Source organism: Leucopleurus acutus (assembly GCF_964270905.1).
Source record: "Leucopleurus acutus genome assembly, chromosome: 12".
NCBI classification, from domain to species: Eukaryota; Metazoa; Chordata; class Mammalia; order Artiodactyla; family Delphinidae; genus Leucopleurus; species Leucopleurus acutus.
In genome coordinates this window covers 24,901,788-24,927,969 of record NC_139154.1, presented here as the reverse complement: position 1 = coordinate 24,927,969, position 26,182 = coordinate 24,901,788, and the positions used below count along the sequence as shown (strand labels likewise).

Below are 26,182 nucleotides of genomic sequence, written 5' to 3'. Positions count from 1 at the left end.
CTAGCGGAGAGACCTATGGGTAGACTTGACATCACTCCCTTTTTGACCTCCAAGGAGCTTTCTAATCAGGGAGGTCTCCTGACTTCCAGAATGAGGAATCTGTGGTCTCTTCCCTTCTCTCTGGGCAGGGCCCAGCCTCCTGTCTCGATTGTCCTGCTATTCTCGTCTGGGAGTATCGGGCCCCAGGGGACAAATCTCCACTTGCTTACCTTGGGGGGCGGCATCTACGTCCTGCCTCAGTGGGACCCCTTGTCTTGCAGATGTGAGGGTGGGGGGTGTGACCCCCGAATGTGGCCGAAGCTCCGGATGAACCTGGATTCTGATGCCCCTTCTAACCCTCCCGAGACCCTCTAAAGAGACTGTCCCCAGCGCTGTCCCGCGCGCCTCACCGTGACACCCTGCTGTTTTTCAGGTCCATCCCGCCTCCCGCCGCCTCGGGACGCCAGGTGCTGACCCCGCAGACCTGCCATGAAACCACACTTGAAGCAATGGAGACAAGGAATGCTCTGCGGGATATTCGCTTGGGGTCTCCTCTTTTTGGCGATCTTCCTGTACTTCACCGACAGCAACCCTGCCCAGCCCGCGCCCAGCTCCTTCTCCTTCCTGGAGACCAGGAGGCTGCTGCCCGCGCAGGGAAGGCAGCGGGCCATCATGGGCGCCTCGGAGGGCCTGCCCGAGGGCGCGGACGCTCGCAGGGGACTGCCCCGCAGACACCCGTATGGCCCCCTGCACGCAGGGCCAGGCGACCTGCGGGCGTGGGCCCCAGACGGCTTTGAAAATGAAGACGACTTCCTTTCGCCCCAGACGGGGAGAACATCGCAAAGCGCTTTGCCGCCGGAGGACGCCGCTCCGGGCACGTCGGGGGGCCCGGAGGGGGCTCTGTCTGCGCGCCGCGCCCGGGGGCGGTGGTCGAAGCGAGGGGCCCGGAGGCAGAGCCGGAGCGCGGCGCCCGGGGTGGGCGAGGACGGGCAGCGACTGTACTCGTCCACGTCCCGGGCGCTCCTGCGCCGGCTCTGGAAGGGCGACGCGTCGGCGCGGATGCTGCACCCGCGCCTGCAGAAGGCCATGGGCGCCTACCTGCGCGCCAACAAGCACGGCGTGAACTTCCGGGGGCGCCGGGCGGCCGGGCGGAGCCGCGCGGAGCTGCTGTGCGCCCTGCGGGGCCGCGTGCGGGTGCGCACCCTGGACGGCAGCGAGCCGCCCTTCTCGGCGCTCGGCTGGCGCGCGCTGGTCCCCGCCGTGCCGCTCGGCCGCCTGCTCCCACGCGGGCTCCGGACCTGCGCCGTGGTCACGTCGGCCGGCGCCATCCTCAACTCGTCCCTGGGCGAAGAGATAGGTGGGTCCCCGCGGCCCCCCGCCCCCAGGGTGGCCGCTCCTGCACTGTGTTTCCGGAAAGTCTTAGGTCTTCTTCCTTCCCTGGGACTGAATGACCCCCGGCGGGTGGAGTCCCAGCAGAGGTCTCCTTTGCAGAGACTCAGAGCAGAGACAGGCATCCTCCGAGGAGCTGGGGGCCCGGGAAAGGGAAGCCCGCGGCCCTCTCACCGGCCCGGTCTCAGGACCTACCTCCTGCAGAGCCCACGTTGTGCACTGACAGCTCCCAGCCGAGCCTGCACCCCTGATGACCCCTTAATGTGGCAGGAGCAGGAAGGACAGCAGGGGAAACCCCACCGGGCGACGAGCCTTAGGGGGCAGCTCCAAACAGGAGTTTGCAGGATGATAATTGTCACTCGTTCAAGGACTAAATCCCTGTCCCTGGGCTCTGCAGAGAGCCCGACAGCTGGTGAGAGCATTGATCTGGTGGGCACCGTCACCTACAAGGTTGGCACACACCCAGCCTCTGGGCCCCAGCTGCAGCCTGGGCTTCCATCTCCCCTTCTGTACTGTCTTCAAATCCATTCCTGAGCCCTGGAGAACACCCCTGTTAGTCTGGCCTCTCGAGGGAAACAGACCGGTGGGATACGTGTGGAGAGAAAGATTTATTTTAAGGCCTTGCCCCTGCCGTCCTAGCGGCTGGCAGATCTGAAGTCTGCAGGGCAGGAAGGTAGGCTGGCTGGAGGTGCAGATGAGAGTTGGTGTTGCTGCCTGAAGCCCCACATCTGCGGGGCTGGCAGCTCGGGAGGGCCCCTGCTTCCCCGGGAACCTGCAGTCTAGTCTAATGCCCCTGAGTCCCCTCAGTGCCCAGCCCACCCTGGTGCTGCCCCCGTGCCCCCTTAGGCTCAGTTAGCAAACACGCACGTAGCCTCCACTCTGTGCTGGCTTCCGTACTGGGTGCCAAGAAAACAAGCGCGGGTCAGACGCAGCATCTGCCTCGAGTCCAGATGCAAAACAACGCCCTCAGACATTCTCACAGGTGGATGGTGTGAGCTCGTAGCTGACCTGGACGTGACCTTCAGGGGGCACTGCCCGCTTGATAGAAAGGAATCGTTGTTCCGTGTCCTCGAGGAGTAGCTGATACTCCAGAGCCGTCTTGAGATGGGGCAACACCCTTATCATCAGGTTGCACAGCCCAGACCTCCTCCCACTGGCTCTTGGGAATGAGGCTGAATGTGAAATTTTTAAGAAGTTGGAAAAACAAGGCCCAGGTCTGGACTTGCAGCCTGGGGTGCCAGTGTCCCCGAGCTGACGTTAAGTAGACCCGTAATCACGCTGTCTGTGTGTCACACAAGCTTGCGGCCAAGCCGAGTCGCGGCTGCTACCAATTAGGAAGGAGCGTTGGCTCAGAGGCCCCCAGGGCCAAGTAAAGCCACACTTCTCCCTGGTTTTCGAAGACCACGATTAATCATGGCAGAAGGAATTTAAGCAGCTTTAAAGCAGGTGGTGACTTGCTTTGGGATTTTTTTTTTTTTTTTTTTTTTTTTTGCTTGAAGCCCCACCGCATCATAGCTGCACATTTGCCTTGCGCTCTCCTGCCTGGGAGAACTCCCTTGCTCTTTATTCTGGTGTAAATACCCCTGACCGGAGTCTTGTAAACTCTCCTCTATTCAGAATTTGGAAGAGAGTGTGAAAGAGACTGGGAGTTCCCCATTTCTGGGGAACGTGACCCGTCAGTTACATCTTTGTTAGTTTCTAGTATCCGCATTTAATTGATAGCGTCTGCACTTATGCAAAGGTTCACGATTAGAATCGTAGAAAGGTAACTGAAGAACAAACACACTCAGAAAATTTTTTTTAATTCTCTATTGTTTTGCCTCGGTTCCTTTGAGTCCAATTTTATAGCCATCGATACCTTTTTAAGAGTATGTAACGTAACACAGTTCAACTCGTAAAGACAAGAAGTCTCGCTTTTTTACAAGCTGGCATCTCTCAGCATCAGCCCTTGCGCCTGCCATGTGCTGACGTTTCTCCTTCCGACTCCCCTGAACATACAGGGGCTTATCAGCACACAGTTGTTAACACCTCTCCCAGTGAGAACAAATTCACATAGCAGAGTCCTTCAGGAAACTCGGAAGCGGGCATGCTGTACTATTTAGCTAACTCTGTCTTCATCCCTAAGCATCTACTTGTGAATCGGCTAAGTGAAGATTAGAAGCCTTGCACGAGGTCGTGGTTTTATGAAAAACTGAGGGCAGAGCTAGAAAAGTTCCTGCGGGTGGCCCCCTGTCTGCCCCCTCTACCCTCCCTGCCTGAGGGCTCAGCCCCTGCCCCCCTCTCCTGCCAGTTCTGTTAGACTGAGTCATACCTTGTAATTGTTTAAACACCTCCACTTTGAATATGTTATTGAAAAGCAAACTGAACTGTTTTGGAAACATGGAACATTCTTTTCTAGAGTGGTGAGATGATCTTTTCTCAGCCATTCCTGTAAATAATAATAATTTGGTAGTGAGATCAGTAGCAGCAACCCCGTGGAAACACACTGCAGATGAGAAAAGTACTCTGAACTTACAGCTGTCACCTTGAATGGGAGGTCAGGATCTGTTACCTGAAACTAGGATTCTGGGAAGTGTGTGGGAAATGGGAGGGTAGGGAGGAGGCTGTGTAGGGAGGGGGCATCTTCCCGTAGCGAGCTTGGGATTTGGCGTCCTGTTACCTTAAAAAAGCAAGAGAGCAGGTCATACAGTCATTCAACAAGCATGGGTCCCCAACTTTCCACCAGATACTGTGCTCGCCACTAGTGACGGAAAGATGGATGAGGCCCAGCCCTAGCCCTCAGATCCTCTGCTTGCTAGTGGGAAAGACAGACTGTAAACAGACAATTCCAATATCACGGTTAGAAGGACAGAAAGATGCACAGACAGACAGGGAAGACATGACCGCGGAATCCCACCCCACCGCGAGGGCAGACGTCTGAGGAGGGGAATCCAGGCCAAAGGCCAGCAGAGCAGTTGGATGAGAAACAGCACAGTGTGTGGGTGATAAGGGCTGGGGACCACTATGGGCTGGGGGTAGAGAGCAGACAGGTAAGTCGGACGGGTGAGCAGGAGGTCAGCCACTTCATGCTCTTGGATGTCATTCCCCAGAAATTAGACTTCTCATAATGATTGTAATAATAGACAGCACTTAGAGGGTGTTTACTGCAGGGAAGTTCTCATCCTCAGTGCTTTTATCTGTGAACAAGCCTTGCGATGCCAAGTGACAGACACGATTATTCCTGTTCTACGGGTAAGGAAACCAAGGTACCCAGAGACACAGAGGCTGGAGCCAGATTTGAACTCCAGTCTGGGTCCCCGAAACTCCAGCTCTGGCCCCTTGGCCTCGCGGTGCAGAGGTACTGAAATCTTTGAAGCAGAGGAGTGATGGGTCAGTGTTTCATTTTGGAAAGATTGCTCCAGAGCCTAGATTGGAGTAAGCACGTTGCAGGAGCCCCAGTGAGGTGAGACAGACCAGGGCGGTGGGTTTGGGGGAGAGGAGAATCATCTCTTGGGCAGGCCATTCCCCGTTCCCCAAAGACAAGGCGCTGGCTGCCCTTGCAGATTCCTGAGCTCGGGACGGGAAGGGGGCGGTGGGGATGCAGTGCCCAGGGCTGGGCAGGGATTTCGTGCTGCTACGCCTTCTGGCTGCTCCTTGCAGGGTTTTCATCTTTCCTCAATGATGCTCTTAGCCTGGCTCTGCTCTCAAGGTCAACGGGAAATGGCTCTAGCCTGGAGATGCCATCTCCAAAAATGACGCTTTGCTTTCCTCCCCTGCGCTGGCTGTCTGATCATTCCTCCCTCTCTAAATGTGAACGGACAGCTTAGTTTCGCAAGTGGTCATCTGGGAGAAGCACACCCAGGTGCACATTTACGAATGTGTCCATGTGACGGGCTCTCTCAGCTCGTCGTCCCCACACGCCCCCTCCCATCCTGGTCCCTCCTTCTCCCGGCCAGCTGGGGGAAGTTCAGTCTCGTCCACAGCAGCCCCGTCCCTACCTACCTCTCTGTGTCCTCCATGAAACGGACCTTTTAACTCTTCAGCCTCATACGACTTCCAAAGGAGTGAACCTAGATTACCTTTCTGCGCCCTGTCCTTTGTCAAGTCGTTCTAAGGCTTAAAACACACCTCGGTGTAGAACACCAGCTTTTAAAAGCTGGGACATTGTCCGGGGTGATACGATTCATTAGGAATTTCTACGTAATCAATTAGACATGCACCCACTACTTGGCAACCTCAGTTTGTTCACCTTACCTCTAGACGGAGGCTGTATCTAAGGGTGGCGTGGTTCGGTGGGAGCACTGGTCCAGGAGTGCCAGCATCCTGCTTCCTGCCCTGGTGCTATCCTGGTTACCTCTGAGTGCCGGGAGGCCACCCCACTGTCTGGGCCCCCCTCACTCCCTGCCTATGGGAGAGTTGCCCCAGGTGAGCAGGTCACATAGTGTCTGGCCTTTCGGGGGCTCAGAAGGTGAGAACAATTTTCATCATGGTACTCGGAGGTCTTCTTAACTGTCGACATCGGAACGGATGATGCAGGAGCAACAGTGGATAAAACTGCTTCTTAGCACAGATCGAGGCAGTGGTACCCACTATACTAGTCCTCACGGGATGTTTTCCTGCCAAGCTTAGCAGTGAAAGCAAAGCATGCCAGCTCCACGTATGGATGTCCTTAATGAAGCAGTAAAAATGGTTAGTTTGAGGAGAGTTCAGCCTTTGAAGTACATGTGTTTTTAAGACCAAATGGGAAATAACATGAAAGCATTTCTGCCAACCAACCCCCGACGGAAGGGCACCGATGTGATTGAGCTGTGAGTGGCACTAGGCGCTTTTGTCACAAAACACAACTATACTTGAAACAGACTGACTGATGGACGCACTTAAATTAGACTTAGGCATTTGGCAGGCATTTTCTCAAGAAGGAAGGAAGGAAGGCTCGACTTTCAGGAAAATAACTGACAGTGTTTGTTGCCAGTGGTAAAATTAAAGCTTTCAACCCTGAGCTTGGAGGCTTCCCAAACTTAAAAAGTGATGAGATCCATGGCGACATTAATGATATTTGATACTTTATAATGAAATGCTTCAGTATTTGAAAGATCTGCATTACTTATTGAACTGATAGCTTCCAAATGACCGCTGCACAGTGTTACAAAATACACATGGATGAATCATCCTTTATTTTTTTAATTGAAATATATTGGGTTGGCCAAAAAGTTCGTTCGGGTTTTTCCATAACATCTTACGGAAATTTTTGGCCAACGCAATAGTTGATTTACAATGTTGTGTTAGTTTCTGCTGTACAGCAAAGTGATTCAGTTATACATACATATATATATTCTTTTTCAGATTCTTTTCCATTATAGGTTATTACAAGATATTGAATATAGTTCCCTGTGCTATGCAGTAGGTCCTTGTTGGTTACCTATTTTATATATAGTAGTGTGTATATGTTCATCCCAAACTCCTAATTTATCCCTCCCCCACCCGTTCCCCCTTTGGTAACCATAAATTTGTTTTCTGTCTGTGGGTCTGTTTCTGTTTTGTAAGTTAATTTGTATCATTTTTAAAGATTCCACATATAAGTGATATCATATATTTGTCTTTCTTTTTCTGACTTACTTTACTTAGTGTGATAATCTCTAGGTCCATCCATGTTGCTGCAAATGGCATCATTTCACTTTTTATGGCTGAGTAGTATTCCATTGTATATATGTGCCACATCTTCTTTATCCATTCCTCTGTCGATGGACATTTAGGTTGCTTCCATGTCTTGGCTATTGTGAATAGTGCTGCTGTGAACATTGGGGTGCGTGTGTCTTTCTGAATTAGAGTTTTGTCTTTTCCAAATAAATGCCCAGGAGTGGGATTGCTGGGTTATATGGCAACTCTATTTTTAGTTTTTTAAGGAACCTGCATACTGTTTTCCATAGTGGCTGCACCGACTTAACATTCCCACCAAACAGTGTAGGAGGGTTCCCTTTACTCCACACCCTCTCAGCATTTATTACTTGTAAACTTTTCTTTTTTTAACTTTTGGCCGTGCCGCACTGTGCAGCACGCGGGATCTTAGCTCCCTGACCAGGGATCGAACCTGCACCCCCTGCAGTGGAAGCACAGAGTCTTAACCACTGGACCACCAGGGAAGTTCTTATTTGTAGACGCTTGCATAATGGCCATTCTGGCCTGTATGAGTGGTACCTCATTGTAGTTTTGATTTGCATTTCTCCATTAGCAACTGTTGAGCATCTTTTCATGTGCCTGTTGGCCATCTGTATGTCTTCTTTAGAGAAATGTCTGTTTAGACCTTCTGCCCATTTTTTGACTGGGTCTTTTTTTTTTTTTTTTTTTTTGATGAATCATCCATTTTAAGAGCAAGATTAACTAATGGATTTTAATGTAACAGCACAAAAATTGATACTGTTTCACATTCCACACTGCCACTAACCTTTCAGAAAATAGCTCTTGTGGAGTTACGATGAAGTATCAGAGGAGAATATTCCTAGTCGTCTGGAAAGACTCTTGAAATACTCCCACCATTTTCAACGATATATCTTGAGTCTTCATATACTTCAACTAAAGCAATATATTGCAGCAGATTGAATAGAGAAACAGGTATATGAAACCAACTATCTTCTAAAAAGCCAGGCGTTAAAGAGATTTGCAGACATTTAAAACAGTGCCCTTCTCACTATTTTTCGAAATGTAGTTATTTCTCATAAAAATGTATTTTACAGATAAATTAATAAATAAACATTTACAAGTTTTCTATTTTACTCACTAATGTGATATATTCTGAAATCTGTAATCCAGAAAAACAAAAGGCCTCTGGGTTGTCAGTAATTTTCAAGAGTGTAAAGGCGTCCGGAGACCAAAAAGTGAGAACCGCTGCTTTGGGTGTTTGACGAATCAGAGATACGTGATCTCACTTCTCACTCTCTCACAGACGGGCTTTGTCGTTTGCTCCAAGTTAAATTAGGAACGTGCATGGGGTTTTTGAAGCTGAAGAAATCGCATAGAAATTCCCTATCGCTGATTAACTCTGCTTTCAGCCCTGTTTCTGGGAAACACATTAGACTCCACAAAGCAGTCTAGATACACACATGTCTCAAAATTTGTAAAGCATGTCTTTAAAGACCGTGAGCACATACCAAGTATCTAAATATAACTTAGAGGATATAGGGCCACTTGTAATGGATTGATGTGTTTTGATGTTTATTTGCCCCCAGCCAGGATCTCATCCTAAGTAAACAGGATGCCAAACAGTGTGTGTGTGGGTATCTGAATCTTGTTGGGGTCTATTAGCTTCAGGTATTGAAAGGTTTGCTTTAAGATATTTTCCTAGATTATATGTTGATTTTTATGCAGAGGGAAAAAAAGAAGTAAGTTTGTCACTTATGTGCCCTCAGATTCCCACGATGCAGTTTTGAGATTTAACTCTGCTCCTACACGTGGCTACGAGAAGGATGTTGGAAATAAAACCACCGTCCGCATCATTAATTCCCAGGTAAGATGGGTGGACTGTTTTATAGGTAAATAGCTTAACTGGGTGAATGAAGAGAAATCACCCAGTTATCCATGACCACGACCTTGCTTATTTCTAAAAGTCTTGTAATTATAAAGAATTAGTGAGGAAAAATGCAGAGAAATGGGAATTCGTGTGTGCTGTGCGTAGGAAAAAAGAGTAAATAAGATCAAAAGGAAAAATCAGAGTAGAGGTACAAATATATGTATGTAGCACATTGCATTTTGTGAACTGAGGAAAAGAAAGGTAAACGGAGTAAATCATGGGGATGGAGGGGAGAAAAGCAAAGGAACAGAATTCAAGGGTCAGAAGAGCAGCTCAGAAACTTTACTTTGTTATTGAACATTTTAAAAAGGAAAATATCTCTTTTTTGTATGTTCTCAATGTTTTCCAAAATTCATAGCAAAATTAGCCTCAGAACAAACCACAACAATTTCTAGAGTTTCAAACGGTATTAAAAAAATGGGGTGATGAGCGATTTAGGGTGAGTTTGTTGCAGAACCAAAGACCAGCTTTCTTCGTCGGGCTCTGGGCTCACAGCCTACAGAGGTGAGAAACAGGCCCCGGTTTCCTGAATTCAGAGACGCCACTGATTGAAGATTCCTCATCTGATGACAGCTTTTAAGAGAGGGGGTAATAAGCCCCAGCAAATTAAAATACAGGTCCCTTGTGAGATACTCCCTAACTTCAGAGATACTAAAATACAGGTCCCTTGTGAGATACTCCCTAACTTCAGAGATACTAAAATACAGGTCCCTTGTGAGATACTCCCTAACTTCAGAGATACTAAAATGCGAAGCAAAAGAGGGCATCTTAAACAGTGTGGGAAAATTCCATCTTAAAAATGAAGCAAGTCAAATGCATCCTTTTCCTCCCAGACTATAGTTGACAAACGCTGATTGGCAGGTGAGAGTGAAGGACTCACTCAGGACCAGAGAGGGCCCCAGAGCGGACAGTCATACCGGGTGGATTCACGTCTCCTGGCCTCTGGGCCCAGTTTGTCCTGAGGTTGGCAGTCGGTAGGCCTTCTAGGCCTGCAGCTGTCGTTGGCGGGGGCTACTCAGCCGGGAGCTGCATCGGGAGCTGGTGCCTCTAGGTGACTCCAGGGCTGCTGCTGCTTTTTCTGGTGGCGCTGCACGGCTTGCGGCATCTTAGTTCCCCGGCCAGGGATTGAACCCAGGCCCTCGGCAGTGAAGGCCCAGAATCCTGACCACTGGACCGCCAGGGAAATCCCTGGTTCTTTTCTTAAATAAGAAAGCCCTCCTTTGTCTAAATATCTCCTGAGTGCCTTAGCGTGTAAAGCCTGCCTCTCTCCCTCCCCCAGAAAGTCTGAGGAACATTTGTTTTTTCTTGCTCCAAAACTCCTTTTTAAAATTTTTGCCTCTTTTTAAAATGTAATTGTGAAGGCCCAAAGCCTCGTTTTGAAATGATTCTGCTACGTATTTGCAGATTCTGACCAACCCCAGGCATCACTTCATTGACAGTTCGTTGTATAAAGATGTCATCTTGGTGGCCTGGGACCCAGCTCCGTATTCTGCAAATCTTCACCTGGTGAGTACTTCCTTGGTGCCCCCACCCTTGAGGGTCAGACAGCGCCTTTGACCGATACATAATGGGAGTAAGTCAGGGATTAAACTTTGACGGGCAGAATGAAACCAATAGTGGGTGCGAATTAAATTCACATATGTTCACACGGTTTGAGTCCCGGTTGCAGTAGCACCCTTGCTGAGCGAAGTCCCTCTGATGCTAAAGTGTTTTTCTGGAGGATTTAAAAAACAAAAACAAATGTACAACGTCTAGATGTTCAGAAAGACCTAGCGACACCAGAGCTTGGGCTGCTTAAACTCCGAATTTTTCCATTGTGAGATGGTTACATCACCTTTCAAGTAGTTACAAGACCTTTTGAAATACATGGAAGTTCTTGGCAAGAAAGGCTAACCTTTGTGAACCCTTATTATTGAAATGGAACGTGTCACGGGCTTTTCCTGAGTGTGCCACTCTTGGCTTCTGCCTCCAAATCTTTTTAATCTTATACGATACAGTGTAAAGAAGGTTATTACTAGCCATCAAAATATAAGCAAGTTATCGATACACTCACGGCCTCTCTACTTTTGGTGAAACCTGGCGTGGAGAGCCAGCGCACTTGTTCTGAAAGGGGGCTGGGAAGATCGGTTACAGTTTAGCCCCGTGAGCGAGGCTGTCAGCTGTGCCAGTGTCTGTGGACTCGTTCTGCCGTGACCCGAGAGGATGCCAGCTTCCTAAGATGAATGTGGAACAGAGCTCACCCCACCAGGGGGTACCTATCCAGGAGAGCTTCCCACAGTCGATGGTCCCTCTGGAAGGAGCATTCTGTCACCATGCAGCCTAAGACAGCGGCTGGACACATACCTGGTGTGATTATAACTCTTCTCAACCAGGGGTTCACATCAGCATCATCACTGTTCAGGGTATCCGTCAGAGCCCATTTCCCAGGAATCCGGGCATATCCAGCCTCCATGTGTGGGGTTTTTTGTTTTCTTTTCTATATTTATTTATTTATTCATTTGGTTGCACTGGGTCTTTGTTGCGGCAGGCAGGTTCCTTAGTTGTCGCATGCGAACTCTTAGTTGCAGCATGCATGTGGGAATTAGTTCCCCGACCAGGGATCGAACCCGGGGCCTCTGCGTTGGGAGCACGGAGTCCTCACCACTGCGCCACCAGGGAAGGCCCCCACGTGTGTTTCCGAGAGTGCTCTCTGGTTGATTCTCCTACACACTGTCTACTGAGAACCGGCATCAAGTGGGTGTCTGCACTTGTCAGCTTCCTTCCAGCCTGAGGTTCTGTGGTTTTAAGTTCTGACAGCTTTCTTGCTGTTGGTGGACCCACGAGAGGCTGTGGCTGCTGGCCCCTGCTTTCCCTCTCCCTGCCCCGGGGTTTGGGGGCACAGTTCACTAAAGATGATCTGGCCCGTCCTTGTCAAAATTTTTAAAGCCACAGACCCCATTCAGCCAGGGGCTGTGCCTTGCGGTCTTCATCCAAGCCCGCCTTTGCCCGAGGTGTCGTTTGAAAGGACTGTCAGAGCCCCGTGAGCTGAGCCTCTCCCCACACGCCTCCAAATCCCGTTTCTCGGTGGCGCCTGAGACACTTCTGAAGCCTTGTTTTTTAAATCAACCTTATTGTTTACTTTTTCCTTACAGTAATTTTTGTGTAACCGACGTAAGTGCACATTTTGATGGGTAGTAGCAAGTGTATACAGTCCTGTAGGCAGCACCACAATTAAGGAACAGAATCTTTCCGCTGCTGCAGAGTCCCCTGTGCCCACCCATCCGTCTCCCAGACCCGACCCGAGACCCAGGCAATTACTGACATCTTTCTGCGCTAGAGATTAGATTGGGAAAACATATTTCTGAAATACAGCCATTGAAACTATAGCCGTGGGCCATCCGGCCATGTTTTTTTGTTTTTGTTTCTTTTTTTTCTTCCTTTTTTTCTTTTTGTTTTTTCTTTTTATTTTCTTCTTTTTTGGGGGGGTCTGCCCCTGTTTTTGTAAATAAAGTTTTATTGGAACACAGCCTCGCCCATTCATCTTGTACCCTCGGTGGCTGCTTTCCAAGTAAATACGCAGCAGAGCCCAGTAGTAGCAGCAGAGACTCTATGGCTCTGAAACCCTGATGTGTTTACTATCTGGCCCTTTCCAGAAAAGCCCAGTGACCCCGCCCTAGCCCTTCTCCCTCATTTTACTAAAGAATAAGGCACCAGTCCCCCAGGCTAGACCTCACCTCTGTACTCACCCCCTCATCCAGTGTGGAAATGCCTGCAGAAGAGGGGGTCCGCATCCCCTCCCAGCCCGGCCCCTCAGCCTCTAACTACCCCGCGACGCGGGCGCTGCCCGGCTTTTCACGGCGTGGTCCTCTGTTATTTTTTCCTCTTAGTGGTACAAGAAGCCGGATTACAACCTGTTCACTCCGTACGTTCGGCACCGGCAGAGAAACCCAAACCAACCGTTTTACATTCTCCACCCCAAGTTTATCTGGCAGCTCTGGGACATCATCCAGGAGAACACGAAGGAGAAGATCCAGCCGAACCCGCCGTCCTCGGGCTTCCTCGGTAGGTGGATGCCGGAAGGTGGGATGGCTGGGCAGCGGGGTGAGCTTAGGGTTTAACAAGTATACATTCATTTAGATGATAAGAGCGCCTAGAAGGTGGCTTTACAGGGAAAACAGATGAACTGAAAACAGCGCAGACACTGTCCCAGTTCCCAGTGGGCATGTAACACGCCCCCCAGCCCAACATTTCCAAGGGTGAAACGAGGACTGCTTTACCTTCCCTCGTGACGGGTGGGTCAGGATGGGCCCGGCTGGGTGACCCCTTCGTTCCACAGGCCTCGTGGGGTCACTTGCAGGTATTCAGCTGTGTCATGGGGTGGCCTCACTCCCCTGCCTGGCCCCTCGGCGGGGACAGCTGGGAGGCCGGCTCAGCTGGACTGGTGACCGTGTGCCTGCAGGCGGTGGCCTCGCGGGAATTGGACCCTTGACGGAAGCTCAGGGCTCCTGGCAAGTGTTCCAATGACAGGAAGTCGAAGCTGCGGTTTCTCAGGGTGGAGGCCTGGGGACTCTCTGTGGGTCACCGAGAGACTCAAGGGCCGGAGACCCCAGGGCCACCTGGGACCTACCACCCACTTGCGTGCACATCGCTGATGTGGGCCCGGATGAAGGATGGGAGTTTGTGGCCAGAGGACCACACCCCAGACGTTGCAAGTTTCCTGGTAGGTCTGGGCTTTGCGTAGCCGGATTCTAGAGCCATGTCCCACTGTCTCCAGCAGACCCGCCAGCTGCAGTCTGAGAATGGACTTCCTGTAACGAGGGCATCACACTTGGCTCTTGTGTATTTTTCTGTAGCCAGGCTCCAATCCACAAGTTTGTGGTCTTAACCCACTTCTCTTCCTGAGTTTCAGCCTCTTGCCCCAACATTTCCTTGGTTTTACCTGAATAGGGTAATATTAAGGGAGGCCTTAGATCCCCTTGGCCATATGAAAGCTACAGAGGAACCAGAGGACAGTAACTTCGTCCATAAACCACTGCTAATGTTCTCCACCCTAACTTCAATGAATTTACACCCTGCCCCTTAACTCGGGTGCACAGTAGGTCCCCATGACTAAAGGAGCGTTTGTGGAGGTGACACGGGGTGGTGAGGGATGCAAGGCGCCGGAGTATCCGAAGCGAGGCTTGCGGGTTTTGAAGCGGGTTCGAGGTACTATAATAATGTGAAATATTCTACGCAGAATTCGGGACAGATTAACGACGCTGCGTGCTGTGTTCCTCAAGCGTAGCTCCTCCCACCCATTTTATGTCGTGCCGTCAAGATGCTTTGTTTCCAAGTCACTTTGCGAAACCCTAAGTGCTGGAGTGTGTTTTTTTTTTTTTTTTTTTTTTTTTGGTGGTACGCGGCCTCTCACTGTTGTGGCCTCTCCCGTTGCGAAGCACAGGCTCTGGACGCGCAGGCTCAGCGGCCATGGCTCACGGGCCCAGCCGCTCCGCGGCACGTGGGATCTTCCCAGAGCGGGGCACGAACCCGCGTCCCCTGCATCGGCAGGCGGACTCTCAACCACTGCGCCACCAGGGAAGCCCAAGTGCCGTATCTTTTGTGCGGTTTCACGGACTCCTGCGGACTTAGGGAAGCGCGTGTAACGGGGGTGGAATGAGGCTGAGACAGCATAACAGGACGCGGCCACCTGATCAAGCCTCTTTCCCATCCGTGCCTCCCCGTGAATTCCTGTGGCCGATATCTGATTACAGCAGGAGCTTGGGAGACCAGTGAGGGCTGTCAGGTACCCTTACTGTCGACCTGCAGTTTGCAAGTTTCCACTGACATAGTCGCAGCTGGAGAACACTATTTCCTCACGTGTTGAAAGAAATCCTGCCACCTGTGGACAGCTTCCTTTCACAGCTGTTTGCTGAGCGTTTGTTTGGAGTTTTCAGGGGCTGCTGCTTGCCTGGGTGGCATCTTTTCCGGGATGAAGGGGACTGCGGTCGGATGTCACTGCAGGGGTGGCGGCTGGGCTGAGCGACAGTCCTCCTCTGCTGTCACTGGGTTTCCAACCATGGGCGAGTCACTTACTCGTGTGAAAGTCCCTGTGCTCCTGGGAGAAAAGGGAGTCATAACACCACCTTTCTCTCAGGCCGTTCGCAATCGTTATTTTCTAGCACCGTCCTGTCCAGTATAGCGGCGACTAGCCACAGGGGGCTGCTTAGATTTCAGTTAATTAGGATTAAATACAAGGAAAACTTCTCTTCCTTGGTGCACGAGCCCCATTTCAAACTCTCAAAGCTACGTGCTCCCCGGTGGCTCAGTCCTAGGCAGTGTAGACGGAGACCGTCTCCACCACAGGGAAGGTTGTAAAGGACAGCACCGCTGCGTCCTGCTGACCACAAAAAGATGAAAGGGAGCTCATGGAGAAGGTACCAGGGTCCCACTGGACACTGCCCTGTGGGTGGGGACACACGTGATAGAAGATGTTCGCTGTTATCAATCAGATCTCCTGAAGATACATTCCCAGGAGTATGAGTGCTGAGCAAAGGGTATGGCGTGTCGATCATCGTTGGGAAGCGCCGACTTACCGCTTTTTCTTTGAATTCTGGCCAGAGGCCATATTTGTCCTTCCGGGTCACAGAAGGACAGCCTTACAATAGTAAGTGCATCAGAGACGTATGCCGTGAACCATCCGCTTCTCCAGAGCAGCAGTGAAGGGATTCTTACCCCTCTGGCACTGCACATGGATTTTTTAAATTAGAAGGAAGTAGCGCGGATCCAGGCGATTTCGATGCTCCGTGGGGCCGGTTTCTCTGGAGCAACTCCTTCACTTTGTTAGGACCCTCACCCTCGGCCCGCTGGGAGCTGCTTGTTCACACATGAGGGACATTTCTCTTTCATCCCCAGTTGGGTACTGGAGGTTTTCTCTCGTTCTTTGGTACTAGGAGGTGGGTTTTACCGCACCGTGGCCTGAGGACAGGGAATCGTTTCCTTGGAATCCCACTGTTGCGGTGTAGCTCTCATCCAGACGGATGTTGTCCTAGAAGGTCCGTGAGCTCGTCTGGGGTCCTGCAGCCTGGCCGGATGGTTTTGCCACCTGAGGTGGTGGGGCCTCCAGCCAAGCAGGAGGCCCAGCTTCACCCCCCGGGGCTCAGGGCTGAGCGTCTTCAGACAGACGGGCCTGGTGCACCGGCCCGACCAGCAGCATAGAGAAGGGACTCCTCTAGCCTACAGGTGACAAGGCCTTTACTGTACAAACCACCAACGCCTCGTCCTGCCTCTACTGATTATATCATAAGTGATGTTTCTAGAATTCACCGATGCAAACGCTATAATTTCAGCCTAGTTAATACATGCACAAGAATAATATGCTTAAAAACCAGTCATAACTTCCTTTCCTTTCCATTTTATTTTGAGTTTGGGGTTCTAATTTTCCAATATATCATCCAAACTCAGATGTTAACACAAAATAGTAACACATTAACCCAAACTAATAAGCCACTTAACATCCATATTTGTGAGTGTGTCAAATCGATCACATTACGGTGATCAGGAAGAGTTTATTAGTTACATTTTGCATTAAATTCACTATTCACATTAAATAGTGAATCCTGATCAAATACAATATAAATGAACTAAAAGCTTGGCTTTCCAGTATCATTTGTGCATTATATGATTTTACTTAATATAGTAGATGCTTCTTAAATTATTTTCATGAAATGCAAATTTCCAAACCATCTTTTAATTACAGATATTTTCTGGAATTATCACTTAAAATGTCATTTGTGCGCCTTCAATAATCTTAAATATAGTTCTCATAATTTTCCATCTTATGATGAATTTATGGGGAAACCACAGAATACCTGCTAGATTTCCATTAGATCAGCATACTCGATACGCTTAACCTTTCACCCTCACCCCTCATTCAGAAACATATTTTGCAGTGCTTTACTGGACAGTCTCAGAAATTTCTAGTTTACCTCACATGTGATTATGTTCAAGTGTTACCTGGAATGGATGAAAGCCAGTATTTTTCCCGTCACTTGCATTAGGTTCTGTTTATATCCATAGCTTATTTTGCTCCACGTTAAAAGGATCCGTTCATCAAGGAAAAAATTCTCTTACTGTGAACGATTTGGGGTGTTGTTACTTTAAATATTTTGCCAGGTGCAAAGTAAGACAATTTTCGTTTGAGCACAATTAAGGTAAAGGCTCAATGATTAAACTCTGCTGGACTCTGACGCATATCAAAGGCATCTATATATGTGCAAAGTAGAGTTTTAGAGGGAACCTCATTCATTCAGGATCTGTGATCGTCTGAACATGGGTGGAAGTTTGCTTTTTATCCAGGTTTTGGACAAATAAATGAGTGTACATACTGCTTGTTATGCTGAGTCATATCATGTGACATTTTATTAAGACCAGTGGAAATGCTTTTTAATTGGTTTGATAATTATATTGAATTATACACTATTTTAAAACCCATAATTTGGCAAATGAATGCCTCTTGAGTCGTAATTGCCCAGGAAAATTTGCACTTTTTTTTCTTCAAATGAATCCCTCCTCATTTGTAAAAACTTAGCATTAATTGAATTACGAATTATGTTCAACGATTTTTAAGAACTGGCTGCACACCCATTTTGATCGGCTTCGAAAAATACATTAGAAAGTGTCTCAGTATTGATCCGCCCATCAAAAAGTCCGGCTCCACACTGAAAGCAGTAAAATTTTATTAGCGATGAAAGCAGTTACTTTTTGGTAGCCCATAAACAAAATTATGTAACATTAAAGTTCCTTAAGTGATGGTTTAAAAAAATCCTTTACTGAATAGCACAGCCTTAGATGGTCTGTATTCATTTCGCTTTCTGGGTAATCCTGAGCAGTCCTAAGAAAGGAAATGAAAAACACACAAAAAAACATTTTTAGCATAACCAGCTGTGAATTCCCCGTGTCGGCTTGGCATGGGGAAATGATTAGGAGCTAACGTGATACTGTGAATTTCCAGGTATATACGGCATCTGTGCAGAAAAGAGCCACCGTGGCAGGCCTGACTGCCTGCAGGGTTGCAGGGTTGGCCCTTGGCTGGCATCTGGGAGCCTGGGTTTGGGGAGGCCCCCTTAAGTGCCAGGGTGGGTCACTGTGCCCAGATGCTTATGCGGCAGTGGGTCCACGCCCAGCACCTGCTTCCTTCCAGAGTCTGGAATGCTGGTGTGCGTCCGGCACAGCAGGCCTGGAAGAAATCATCGGCTGTGTGCTGCGTCTGGTGGGTCCTCCTAGCGAATCATCGAACCCAGAAGTGAGCTGGGGCCTCCCAGCACGGCACCTTGTCAGTGTACCTCAGAGAACATCTGAGGACCACGTGTTGGTGTTGACGTCACTTGTGGATGACAGGGCCCAACAGCACAGCACGTCAGACATTGTTCTCAGTACAGTAGTTAAGACGCTTTCTTCAAGTTGTCCTAAGAACTGTAGGCTATGAGCTTGCCACCTACTGTGAAACTTAAAGTTTCATTCTTTAGTTGGATTTACTTATTTTTTTCCTTAAAGAAACTTTCTCCAAATTCCCAGTTTTCAGCACTGTGCCCAGTTGAATACGTGTGTGAGTTTAACTGAAGAGGCTTCTAACCGTGCTTGACAGCTCTGGTCTCTCCCAGTCTGGTCCCAACCCTATAGGTCCCGCAGTCTCTCCTCCCCACACACAAGCCCCGAGCTGTGCCAGGACTGTTACACCCCTCCTGACATTGAGGTCTGCCTAGGCCCCCTTTGCAATACCTGAAGAAGTTTCATCTTCAGGATTCTGTGTGTGACTAAGTACCTTAACTCCTAGGAAAAGTGATGTGCAGATATAACCACATTTAATAATGGTTTTCAGTATTTATTATATGGCAGAGTCTGAATCTAAACTCAAGTTTATGTGTGATGTCGGCCTTAATAAATTAATGAGCAGAGCACGCGTATGCCAAATGCAATGACCACGCCGTCTACAGAAATGTAAATAAGAGAAAATATCCTCCACCTTTGCGTCCATAAACCTTGTCCCCCTTTCACATGTACCCATGAGTTATAAACTGATTTCCCTTCCCTTTGAAGGTGTTGCCATGCCGATTCTGCCATCAGTACCACAGCTGGCCGTCACTTGATCACTTAGAGCAGACTCGGCTCTAACTTAAATTTTAGGATGCTCTGGACCAAGGCTAATGGTGATAGGAGCCCACAAGTTCATACGGAAGCACAAAATGAGATGCAAAAGCCAGGAGGATACACACAGATGACTCAAAATAAGACACTTCCTGAACCTCTGTCGGCCTTCAGTTTGGACGGCTGTGAACTACCCAGCAAATGTCAGTATTTCTGAAGCTCTAGAAGTCACTTTAAAATATAAAGTATATATGAAAATGCAAAAATATACCTATTTACTTACAGTGAAACCATAACTTTTTGCCCAGTCATATGACGAAATCTATATTGTCTATTTAATAAATACGTGATTTAAAATGTATTGATAGTAGTTCACTAGCAGTAAGAGGAAACGTTGTCTCTGGAAAACTTTCCAGAAAACAGTAACCAGATTCGAGCACTTAGTAGACCTTTGAGGCCAAGTAGATGGCAAGGACACCTAGAGAAATTACTCAGACTTCTTCTTACTTGGGTGGGAGTAGCAGTTCAACTCCAGGTTAGTTGTCTAACATGCAGAATGGTCAGCTACTAAGGAGACACTTCCGGGATCCTTACAGCAGAGTTTTTCAAAGAATACGTGTGTGAGACCATCCCGGTCCTCCAAGCATGGTGAGCAGACCAGCACTGGTCCAGGAACGTTTGTTATTAGTCTACGACTAGATCAGTGTAGAATCTGAAAGTATTTGGAAGGTTTTATAGCAATTTGACATAGCATGGCAACCTAATATGTGATCATTCTTCTCGTAGTTCATTGTTCGCATATTTTACAGAAGTATTGGTCTGTGATGGATGGGAATTTTTTTTAATGGCCCTTCACCACAGGTTGCTTAGGAATGCTTGTTAAAAATTCCATTTCCGGGGCTTCCCTGGTGGCACAGTTCGTGCCCCGGTCCGGGAAGATGCGACGTGCCGCGGAGCGGCTGGGCCCGTGAGCCATGGCCGCTGAGCCTGCGCGTCCAGAGCCTGTGCTCCACAACGGGAGAGGCCGCAGCAGTGAGAGGCCTGCGTACCACAAAAAAAAATTCCGTTTCCTTGGGAGTTCCCTGGTGGTCCAGTGGTTAAGACTGCGCCCTTGCAATGCAGGGAGCATGGGTTCGATCCCTGGTCTGGTCGGGGGAGCTAAGATCCCACATGCCACGAGGCATGGCCAAAAAAAAAAAAAAAATCCATTTCCTGGACCCCAACATACACCAGGGAACCCAGGTCTCTAGGGACAGGGACAAGCCCGGGAATCTGCATTTTAACAAGCTGCCAGGTCGTCCTTTCACGCTGAAGGCTGAGAACTGCTTTCGAGGAAGAATAACAGCATCTCTCAGGAATGACAGTGGCTTCTCCCACTTGGAGACCAGAGTTGCAAAGGCGACGGCTAGTGCACGCAGGTCGCAGCCCCCGTGGATGAGGCTGTGTTCTGGGCTGACAGTAACGGGAGTGTGGTTTCCAGACACAGTTCCATGCTCATTTATCAGAAGCTTTTGTGCAAAAGACACCCTTGAAGGGGACTTCCCTGGTGGCGCAGTGGTTAAGAATCCGCCTGCCAATGCAGGGGACACGGGTTCGAGCCCTTGTCCGGGAAGATCCCACATGCCACGGAGCAACTAAGCCCGCGAACCACAGCTACTGAGCCCACGTGCCACAACTACTGAAGCCGGCGCACCTAGAGCCTGTGCACTGCAACAAAGAGTAGCCCCCGCTCTTCGCAACTAGAGAAAGCCTGTGCACAGCAATGAAGACCCAACGCAGCCAAAAATAAATAAATAGATTAAAAAAAGAAAAAAAAAGATACCCTTGAAGCCTCTTCACTGCGCTGCAGGAAAACCGTTGTAATAAATATACGGAGGGAGGATGTTCAGGGATGAATCCTTCATGAAGGATTCTGGGATGCTTTGATGTGGTTCCTCGGGCACAGCTGGCCACACGCCACGCCCAGGGAAGGGAAGGGAGGGCGGGCGCCCAGCGCGAGCCCTGATGGGCAAACACGGAAGCGTCCTCAGCTCCACAGACACAGGCCTGTGACTCTCACCCAGAGACACACATGGCAGAGGCGGCCTTGCTCATCAGAGGTTTAAAGTCACAGGAATAAACGAATGTAATTCTCCGGGCACGTGGCTTTCTCATCCACTGTGTCAATTCCTCACGGGTGATTTTGTGATGATGAAGAGAAACATACACAGAGCAGGGATACCAGGGGGGAAGGAGGGGGCAGGATAGTTCGGGAGTTTGGGATTGACGGGTACACACTGCTATATTTAAAAGAGATAACCAATAAGGACCGACTGTAGAGCACAGGGAACTCTACTCAGTATCCTGTAATAACCTAAGTGGGGAAAGAATTTGAAAAAGAATTTAAAGAAACAAAAGAGGCAGAGATCTTATCGCCTGTGCGAGGCTGGGCTGGTGCCCACCCCCTCGGTGACTTGAAGCAGGCGCTGGTCCTCGGTTCTCTCTTGGCTTCACCTGGATCACGGTCACGGTGGGCGGGGCCCACGGACGCTGGAGGGGGGAAGGGAGCCCGCAGAGCTGGGAGGAAGAGGGACTTGAAGTTTCGACGCAGCTGCTGGGAACAGCGTCACTTCCTAGCCCTTGACCTGAAGAATCTGTCTCTCGTTAGGAGCGTGGTTTACTCTCAGCCACAGCAGCTTCGTGGCCCGCAAGGCGCATCCTAACGTCTTCTCAGCAGGACCCCAGGGTCCCCTCTGTCGTCCTTTCTGCTTCCCATCCTCTTCTTCCCCCCACCCCGCCCCGCCCAACATGGTACCTGCGGCTTCAGGCCTCACCTCCCTGGGGACCTTTCTGGATCCCAGGCAAAACCAGGCCCTTCCCACTGCTCCCCTGGGCCCCTCGTGCCGCACTTTCTCCAGTTGTGGGGATTTTCATGATGCATGCACAGTTGATTAATTAGAAATACAATCGTCCTCTGCAGAGAGACCTTGTCTGTAACAGGAGCTAACCGTGTGACTTCATGTGTTTTTCATAACAAGGGATATCCTCTCATAAAAGGGCTAAGCATTATTTTCTTTTCTTTTCCTCTTGGGGTGTTTTTTTTTTCCTTTGGCTGCACTACGCAGCATGTGGGATCTTAGTTCCCCACCCAGGGATCGAACCCACACCCCTTTCATTGGAGGCGTGGAGTCTTAACCACTGGATCTCCGGGGAAGGCCATATGTTTTTTAAGTTTAAAGAATGTTAACAAAGATGATGGTGGAGCTAGGAAAAGAAAGCTCTTTAGTATAGATCCAGAACGAGATCTGCTCAATGGTCATATGGTTTTATAGCTATCTTGAACATTAAAAAAAAAGAAAGCAACTTTAATATTGACAGTTCCAGTGAGAAAAATAATTTTAATATTAATTTTGAACTCTGTATCTCCATCTCTTTCCGTTGAAGCAACTATTTTTGCATCTGTTTTTTTATAACATGTGTTTCTTTGTTATATCACAGTCCTGCTGCACATTAGTTGGACCTGCATGTCGAAGGTGGTACATGATATTCTGACTTGGGGACGCAGATCTGGCGCTGACCGTCCTTTCCTTAAGTTTGATCACTTTGTCTTTTCTTCTCACATTCCTGGGCCCCCAGCGGTCAAGTGGACGAGTGAATGTTTCATAGCATCACGTCTTAACACGCCCCCAGCCCCCAAACCGCACGCACGCCCCTCACTGGAAGTTAGAGCCACAAAGTGAAGCCGACAAGGAAGGGGGCACAGAGCAGGAATCTCCTGCCCCAGCCGTGCCCCTCCGCCCCCACCCCTTCAAAGACGTCCCCCACCTCGTTACCTTTAAAAAAGCAAGAAAGCAGGTCATATAGTCATTCAACAAGCACGGGCCCCCAACTCTCCACCAGATAACTGTGCTCGCCACTAGTGACAGAAAGATGGATGAGGCCCAGCCCTAACCCTCAGATCCTCTGCTGTCTGGTGGGAAAGACAGACTGTAAACAGACAATTCCAGTGTCACGGTCGGAAGGACACAGAGATGCGTAGACAGACAGGGAAGACACGAGCGCGGAATCCGGATCCTGCGTTGCTCACGGCTCCGGTCTCTCCTGCAGGCATCCTGCTTATGATGAGCCTGTGCGGCGAGGTGCACGTGTACGAGTACATCCCGTCCGTGAGGCAGACGGACCTGTGCCACTACCACGAGCCCTACTACGACGCGGCCTGCACGCTGGGCGCCTACCACCCGCTGCTCTACGAGAAGCTGCTGGTGCAGCGGCTTAACACGGGCGCCCAGGGCGACCTGCACCGCAAGGGCAAGGTCGTGCTGCCCGGGCTGCGGGCCGTGCGCTGCCCACCGGGAGCCTGAGGGGCTGGCCGGGCTCCGAGTCCTGGAGACGCTGGAAGGTGCCCTGGAGGTGGCGCAGCCTTCGGTCGCCAGCTGTGACTTCGTGGTGGCCACGGGGGTCCTTCCCTTTCTAAGCCATTGAGTATTTACGACTGCTTTGAAAATAGAAGTGGAACTCAAAGACATAAACTCAAGAAAGTTGCAAAAAACTTTTGTAAAGAATAGCTAGGAAAAAAGCAAATGCACAACCAACGGGTAAATAGCTCCAAAGGTTAGTCCTCTCTTTACTAGGGCCGGTGTCAGCAGCAGGTGTCGGGGGCACACCTGACAGATGGCACAGTTTGCACCTGGAAGCACCCATGCTGAGGGACAGCACATGTCCCACCAACTGTGCCACTTGTACGTGCACTTGTCCTGAAAGAGCCTAGAGTTGATGACGAACGTCTGGATTAGCGCCCAGGCATGTTTACACTAACAGCAGAATCCGCGGTATATCCTTTGAGGGGTTTCTAGCCCTCGGCATCCCCATCTCTGCTCCCAGCTGCCACCGAAGGCTTTGCCCTTTGTGTATCAGACACATTTCTAAAACCATAACGCCTTCCTCCTGAGCAGTCCACGAGAAAGCCAACCCGGAAGAGCAGCGCAGGGGAGGCACTTTGTTTTCCTGCGCTATTTCCTTTCTTGACTAGGAACGCCCCCAGGTGGACAGGAACATCCCTGGCAGGTAAATGCAAAATCGGGGGCTGCAGGGTAGCCCAGGGCAGGACGGCCCCGGGCCGCCGCTTTTCCGGCCCCTCACCTGCCAGCCCTCCCCATAGCCTTCTAACCACAGGCGCTGACGGTTCGGACACACCCGGGGGATGTGGGGGGTGGCTTCCAGCCTCTAGCTTCACCCTGTGCTTCTGGGGATGCACACCTGTCTCTCATGCTTTTTTCTTGCAGGTTAATATCAGCTATTGGGATCCTGACGGTGATACACCGTTTTTTCACTAATTCTTCCTACAGACAGATGTTTAGGAATCCCATCCTTGTTCTCACCTACCTGTTTTATGTCAGCAACATAACAAAGCCATGTAATTAAATACAGTTGTGTGAAAGCATCGCTCTTTAACAAATAGGAAAATAAGTATTAATACACGCTTCAGAGGGAGAGGCAGGGAGAGGGAGGAGTGTCATCCCAGTGTGTTGGCTGGGTCAGTGGCTTTTGTTGTGATCTCAACTTTTGTCACTGATACATCAAAAAAAATATTTTTTTTTGGCTGTAAATGTAGTGAAACAGAAACACTTTGGAATACCTTTTAGTGAAACATGCGATTTCAATCTATAACTAAAACCTATCTGAGTGGTACAGTTCAGACTTCTTGGCCATGACGAGAGCAGCTTAATTAAATCTGTCGTCTTTCGCAGTTGTGTGAACGTCAGGAGAGTTTACTGCGCAGGGTTTTCTGTTCCAGGATCGGTTTTTTTCCTGAGCAACAGTGGCTGACAGAAACCAGACTCAGCAGAAATCGGGGTGGGTCCCAAGCATCTCCTACAGCTTCTTGTTACAGTGAAGGAGGGTGTCGCTGAAAAACTTCAATCATGACTATATCCACCAAAGCCCACTTTGCGAGCTTTGCTTCTGGATCTGTGAGGAGGGATGGTAATTCTGTTCAGCACATTGGCTTACATCTGAGATGTGGCCAGGCCACTTTTCTTCCCGGTTTCCTGAAAGAGCGTGCTCCTGTCCAGTGTCCGGTGAGTAACATTTCAGTGACTCTGGGCACTGGGAAGGGGCTGATACGGGGTGAGCAGTCCAGCCACCCTTGTTCCCCCCCAGACCCTCCAGGCTCTGCCTTCAGAGGCCCATGACGCTGAAGGTTCTGTAATAATCTTCCTACTGGATTTCCCTACCGGCCTCCTTATGTCCAGGGCAGCCCCCTCTGGTGGCATGAGATCATGGGTAGAAGAAAATTTACTGGGGGTCAATGTAAATATTCAAGTTCAAAAGCCCCAGAAAACACTGCAAAGATCTTTAAGCATTGATACCCTTTATTGTGACACATGTACTTTTAAAACGTACTTTCAGTGTCACCAAGGTTACAAGGTTGAAGAGAGTAAAGAAAATTTTATTAAAAGTTTTGGATTTATTATGGCCTTAAAGACCCTTGGGAACCAAGGTCTGCTAAACATTGAGAAAATGGGGTACACGTATTAATACAACACGGGCTGGGCATTCTCCTGTTTAAAAGTTTAAACTGTTTAACTCCTTAAAAGTGTTAGGAGGTTTTAGTTGATGTGCCGGCTGCTTCTAGAATGAATGAAATCGGCCCTAAGAGGCAGTGTTTTCCCAGACATTGACGAAGCCCTCAAATGCCACAGCAGTAAACGCCCGGCTTTCCGCGGACCAGTTACAGGGAATGGCGCCCGGCTGCGTTTCTTCCAGGCTTCGCCTCTTCCAAGGCCCTTCACCCTCTGCTGAGGAGGGATGTTTGATGAGCCCAAGCCGTTAGGTGGCCTTCACTCTCCGGACGGAAGGAGGTCACGTTGCTTCACATCTCGAGGCAACTTCACTCGATCTTCTGTTGCTGCTACTGCCACAATGAAACAAACATGGACCAAGAATAACAACTCGCCTGCATCCAGGTCCTTCCCCAGCCCTTGCCCAGGTACAAGCGGAAGGTCTAACAGATGTGGCACCCTCACTGTCCCCAGGGACACCAGTGCTGGTCCTGTGTGTCACCTTACAGGGCACAGGGCCCGCGGGTTGGCGGGTAGGAGTTGCAAGGAAGCATCCTCTCCCCTCAGGGCCCGCGCGGGGCTTAGGCTCACCTTTCGGTCCGTCCCGGGGTCTACCCTCGTCTGCGGGACG

The 26,182-nt window shown here is 49.6% G+C and overlaps 1 protein-coding gene across 1 annotated transcript; it reads left to right on the top strand.

The window, feature by feature from the left end:
• Positions 1–468: 468 nt before the first annotated feature.
• On the top strand, positions 469–23,352 carry ST6GAL2 (ST6 beta-galactoside alpha-2,6-sialyltransferase 2; the record flags this gene model as incomplete). Its single annotated transcript, XM_082852115.1, has 5 exons — positions 469–1,336; positions 8,751–8,848; positions 10,316–10,417; positions 12,778–12,952; positions 23,099–23,352. The coding sequence occupies 5 exons, from the start codon at positions 469–471 to the stop codon at positions 23,350–23,352; spliced, it is 1,497 nt and encodes a 498-aa protein (XP_082708241.1).
• Positions 23,353–26,182: the final 2,830 nt, after the last annotated feature.